At 47.2% G+C, this 6,000-nt stretch overlaps 1 protein-coding gene across 1 annotated transcript in view; it reads right to left on the bottom strand.

Moving 5' to 3' along the window:
* LOC122554869 (serine/threonine-protein kinase Nek9) overlaps positions 1 to 6,000 on the bottom strand; it is an 80,956-nt gene that overhangs the window by 71,343 nt on the left and 3,613 nt on the right. The window contains exons 2-4 of the mRNA XM_043700217.1: positions 2,235 to 2,412; positions 1,592 to 1,647; positions 525 to 595 (exon numbers count right to left, since the gene is read on the bottom strand). Coding sequence (XP_043556152.1) covers positions 525 to 595; positions 1,592 to 1,647; positions 2,235 to 2,412 — 305 coding nt within the window. The remainder of the gene's footprint in view (positions 1 to 524; positions 596 to 1,591; positions 1,648 to 2,234; positions 2,413 to 6,000) is intronic.

Genomic DNA, 6,000 nt, shown 5'->3' with positions numbered 1-6,000 from the left:
ATTGGATGGAGGGGACGGTCGGGGGAGGGGTGGGGACAGTCGGGGCACCAGCAGGGGGTAACGTTCCGAGTCAAAAGTGTTGTACGATTGGCTGCTCAGGAACCTGGTCTGGAGACTGAGTGAGGATTGTCAGGAGGGAGATGGAGTGGGATGTACTTAATTCTGTTATTGTAGTTTGTTAGGAATTGACAGCAAGTGTGAAACTCTCTAATTTAGGTGAGTAGTGGGTAAGGTTGTAATTGGTTCCTGGATTATTGCCTGTGGTTGTTCAGGTGGATTTAGTTAGTATGGTACACAATACCAAAAGAACCTGGTCAGTGGAATACCCCTCCCACTGCCCCTGCCCTGCAGGGTACAGACTCTCCTAGCCCACTGCGTGGTACAGACTGCTTCCTCCGCCTTCCCTGTGGAGTAGAGACTGGTCCACCCTTCCCAACACCCCACCATCCCCCTCCCTCCCCCTCCCACCCGCAACCCCATGGGGTACAGACTGCCCGCTTCCAAGGTGAGGAATATTCACTGACCTGTGTAGAATTCCATAGCTGTGAATGTGTGCCACTGCTGACACGATTTGGTACAAATACCACACAACCGTCTAAAAGGATAGACACAGGAGCAATGTCATTACCAGGATCAGTGAAGACCAGTGAAACTCCGCTGGGGACAGGCACAGAGATTGGACAGGACAGGCTATGGCCTACATAGAGTTTTCCTCACTCCGTGTTTTCAGTTTTGAGTTGTGTGTGTTCGTGTGTGTATGATTCCTCACACAGTAACATCGATTGTGTGTGTGTGTATGTGTGTGCGCGTGCAAGAAAAAATTGAACAGCAGATTATCTAAATGTGGGTAAATTGTGAGAGGGGAATGTGCAACAAGACCTTGATGCTCAACCATGATCAGACTGAAAGGTGGAGCAGGCTCACAGGGCTGAATAGCGCTAGTTTCTATATTTCTATGTCATCATTACTAAGTAGTTTAGATTGTGTCAGTACCCTCACTCAGTGTTTTTACAGTGTGTCGATGTGTTTGTGGCAGTGGGGTCCGTGGGGGCAAGGGGGTGCAGGAGTGTGCTTCTGTGTGTGTGGGCCAAGAATATTTGTCTCTGTGTATGTGAGCATGTGTGAGAGGGCGTGCCTGTGAGGGCATGTGAGAGAGCATGTGTATATGCCAGTGTGGGGCGCAGGTGTCAGGGTGGGGGGTAAAAGGGGGGGGGTGCGTGATAGCGCAGGGGGTAACAGCACGGGGGTGTGATAGTGTGTGTGACAGGAGGGTGTGTCTGTGAGGGACAGTGTGTGAGTATGTGTGAGAGAGTGAGTGTCTATGTGAGAGTGAATGCGTCTATGTGAGAGTGAATGCGGGTGTAAGACTGAGTGTAAAAGAGTGTGTGTGTGTGTGTATCTCAGTGTGCGTGTGTGTGTGAGAGAGAGAGAGAGAGAGAGGTTGTGCATGTGAGGGAGAGATACTGTGTGTGTGGATGAGAGAGAGAATGTGCATGCATGACAGGGATTGTGTGTGTGTCTCTGTATATAAATATTCTCGCTCAGTATTTTCATCCTGTGTACGTACCTCACTCTGTACTCACTGCCTTACCTCCTCAGGAAATAGTTTCCCACTCTGCTGCAGGATCTTATCATATAAGTTGCCCCCTGAAAGAAAAAATGATTTGCATATTTTAACTGTTCACAACTGCAGTTCGTCCCTAAGTACATTACGGTCTAAGAAGAGTAGTCACTGCTGTAAAATAGGAACCAGCTGCAGACAGTTTCCACACAGCAAGCTCCCACAAACATCAACAATGATAATGCCTGGATTACCTTCAGGCTAATGTTGACAGAGGGATGAATATTGACTCAGAACACTGGAATAACTCCCAGCAATGCCTCCTTGACAATCAAACTGTCCCTCATTCACCAGTCCTGAAGAAGGGCTTATGCCCGAAACGTTGGTTCTCCTGTTCCCTGGATGCTGCCTGACCTGCTGCGCTTTTCCAGCAACACATTTTTCAGCTCTGATCTCCAGCATCTGCAGCCCTCACTTTCTCCTCATTCACCAGTGCCCCTTCTGCAGTGCCTTAAGGTGATGCCTCTCCTATAGTTCAATCTGTGACAACTTCCTCTGCCCACATATTGTTCCCCACCAGCTGCTGTGTTCCACAGCCAGTGCTCCTGCTGCAGTGACCCCCACCCCCTCCCCATAGCAGTGTCCCCCCTAACAACATCCTGTCCCCACTCACCATTGCAGTACTCCACCTCAATCAGGAGTTTGTTTTCATCCAGGAAATGGTTGTAATAGGCGATGATATTGTGATGCTGCAACACCGACAGGATGAGAATCTCGTTCTGTGTGTCTCGCCGCTCCTTCTCTGAAAGCCGAGCCAGGTCAATCTCTTTCCAAACCACCAGGGAGTTATCCTGTTACAGAAAGGGCAGGGATTCCTGTTAACCCTGGGAGCTGGCACTGTACAAGGAGGAACCCAGGCAATGTTCCCTCAGTACTGGCTCCAGTCAGAGTGACAGCAGCCATTAGCACCTCACAGAGAATCACCTGCACTGACCCCAGCATTCCAAGAAGGCAGCTTCTCTTCTTCAGTATAATTAGGGATGGACAATTAATGCTGGCCCAGCCTGTGAAGCCCAGAACAAATATATAAAGCAAAAGGTAGTTCTTGAAAAGTCAGCTGGATCGAGGGTTGTTAAAATTCCAGGACCAGGTCAGCTTCATCTCACAGCGGTGATGGAAGCAGTAACAGAGATAGTGGTTATCACTAGTAACACTATTCTGAAAGTTTCCACTATCCAGGAGGCACCAAATGTAATCCCACTATTTAAGAGGAGAGAAAGCAAAGTGGAAAAGTACAGAGCAATCAGTTTGACATCCATAGTGTGAAAAATATTAAAAAGGAGGTGATACGCTGGAGGAATGGCAAGGTTGAGCAGGGTGAACAAGGATTTAAGGAAAAGAAAATCATGTTCAACAAACCTCATAAATAACCCCACTATCCCACTTATTAGCAGAGTGAACGTTGTTTCAACAGCGTCAAATGACCTCAATAATCAGGAAGTGCTTCAAGAGGCTGGTCAGAGCCCACATCAACTCCAGCCTCCATCCCCGGATATGTGCCTACTGACATGACAGATGCACAGTGGATGCCATGTTCCTAGCCCTGCACCCATCCCTGAAACATCTGGACAACAAGGACACCTTCCTCAGACCCCATTTTCAACACCATAATCCCCTCCAGAATGATCTCAAAACTCAGTGACCTTGGTCTTGGCTCCGCCTTCTGCAACTGGATGCTCAGCTTTCTGACCCACAGACTGCATCTCCTCCACAATACCCCCCCGCCCAGGGATGTGTCCTCAGCCTCCCTACTCTACTCCCTGTACACCCACAACTGTGGAGCCACATTCCAAACAAATACCATCTACACGCACACTGCTGACACCACTGTGGTGGGATGGACATCAAACAACCACGAGTCAAAATAAAGAAGAGAGATAGAGGGCCTAGTGATGTGGTGCAATGAGAACAACCTGCCCCTCAATGTCAGCAAAAATAAAGATCTGATCGCTGACTTCAGAACGACAGAGGAGAATACCCTCCCATCTACATCAAAGGAGCGGAGCTACAGAGGGTGGACAGCATCAAGTTCCTCAGAGTGACAATATAGACACCTCGTCCTGGACTTCCCACTTGGATGCGATGGTCAAGGCGGCACAACGACTCAAACTCAGCATGTCCATAAGGACCCTCACCAACTTCGACAGATGCACCGCTGAGAGCATCCTGTCCAGGTGCATACAGACCACCACAGACGCCAATCTTCCATCCATGGACTCTATTTCCAGAAATCACTGCAACAGAAAGGCTGCTAACATCATTAAAGACTCATCACACCCCAGTAACAGAACACAGAATGTTACAGCGCAGTACAGGCCCTTCGGCCCTCAATGCTGTGCTGACCTGTGAAAATAATCTGATGCCCATCTAACCTACACCATTCCATTATCATCCATATGTATGTCCAAGGCCAATTTAAATGCCCTTAACATTGGCGAGTCTACTACCGTTGCAGACAGACCGTTCCACTCCCCTACTACTCTCTGAGTGAAGAAACTACCTCTAATATCTGTCCTAAATCTATCATCCCTGAATTTAAATCTATGTCCCCTCACGTTAACCTTCACTATCCGAGGAAAAAGGCTCTCCCTGTGCACCCTATCTAACCCTCTGATTATCTTGTATGTCTCGGTTGAGAGGTAACTTAATCTTCTTCTCTCCCAACGAAAACAGTTCTCTCAGCCTTTCCTCGTAAGACCTTCCTTCCATATCAGACACCATCTTAGTAAATCTCCTCTGAACCCTTTTCAAAGTTTCCACATCCTTCTTCTAAGGTGGTGACCAGAACGCTACTTAATACTCCAGGTGTGGCCTTACCAGTGTCTTGTACAGCTGAAGCATGACCTTGTGGCACCGAAACTCAATCCTCCTAACAATATACGCCAACACACCATATGCCTTCTTAACAACCCAATCAACCTGGGTGGCAACTTTCAGGGATTTAGGCACCAGGACACCGAGATCTCTCTGTTCATTGACACTGCCAAGAATTTTATCATTAGCCCAGTACTCTGCATTCCTGTTATGAGTGGCACAGTGGTTAGCACTGCTGCCTCACGGTGCCAGAGACCCAGGTTCAATTCCCGCCTCAGGCAACTGTCTGTATGGAGTTTGCACATTCTCCCTGTGGGTTTCCTCCGGGTGCTCCAGTTTCCTCCCACAGTCCCAAAACAAATGTGTAGGTTAGGTGAATTGGCCATGCTAAATTGCCCGTAGTGTTAGGTGCAGGGGTAAATGTAGGGCAATGGATCTTGGTGGGTTACTCTTCGAAGGGTCGGTGTGGACGTGTTGGGCCAAAGGGCCTGTTTCCACACTGTAAGTAATCTAATCTACTTTCGAAGTGAACTACCTCACACTTTTCCAAATTAAACTCCACTTGCCACTTCTCAGCCCAGCTCTGCATCTTACCTATGTCCCTCTGTAACCTATAACATCCTTCGGCATTATCCACAACTCTGCCTACCTTAGAGTCATCCGTAGATTTACTAACCCATCCTTCTACACCCTCATCCAGATGATTTATAAAAATGACAAACAACAGTGGGCCCAAAGCAGATCCTTGCAGTACACCACTGGTAAGTGAACTCCAGGATGAACATTTCCCATCAGCCACCACCCTCTGTCTTCTTTCAGCAAGCCAATTTCTGATCCAAACCGCTAAATCCCTTTCAATCCCGAAACTCCATATTTTGTGCAAAAGCCTACCATGTGGGACATTATCAAATGCCTTACTGAAATCCATTTACACATCAACCGCTCTACCTTCATCCACCTGTTTTGTCACCTTCATGAAAAACTCAATAAGTTTGGTGAGGCATGACCTACCCTTCACAAACTGTGTTTGACTATCCCTAATGATCTCCTACAACCCCTTCCATCAAGCACAAGATACAAAAACTTGGACACGCACCAGGGGGGTCAGGAACAGCTTCTTCCGAGTTGTTATTAGACTGTGAGTGGACTCTCTATCCTCAACTAATGCTGATCTCGCCTCACACACGCTCTGTGCAATGTAACCTGTCAGCCTCTGTCTAAAACTTTTTGATCTGTACATCCTTGCTTACTATGATCTACCTGTATTGCTCGTAAACAAAGCTTTTCACTGTACCTCAGTACACATGACAATAAATCAAATACATTTATGTTGTTTCATTAGGCAAAGTCATTATGGGTTTGGTGAATGGGAAGGGATTAATTTACTGGTGTTATCTAAGGAAGGACAAGTAATGTAAATAAAGGGGAACTAGTGGATGCATTGACTTTAGTTTCCAAATTCACTTGACAAGGTTTCACATCAAAGGGTACAATACAAAATAAGGCCTTGGGGTGTAAGATAATAGCATTGACAGAGGATTTGTTGGCTAACAGGGAGTGCATAA

The sequence above is a fragment of the Chiloscyllium plagiosum genome, chromosome 12, assembly GCF_004010195.1.
Source record: "Chiloscyllium plagiosum isolate BGI_BamShark_2017 chromosome 12, ASM401019v2, whole genome shotgun sequence".
Taxonomy (NCBI): domain Eukaryota; kingdom Metazoa; phylum Chordata; class Chondrichthyes; order Orectolobiformes; family Hemiscylliidae; genus Chiloscyllium; species Chiloscyllium plagiosum.
Note: the sequence above shows the minus strand (reverse complement) of the source record. Positions and strands in the feature narration are given on the sequence as shown.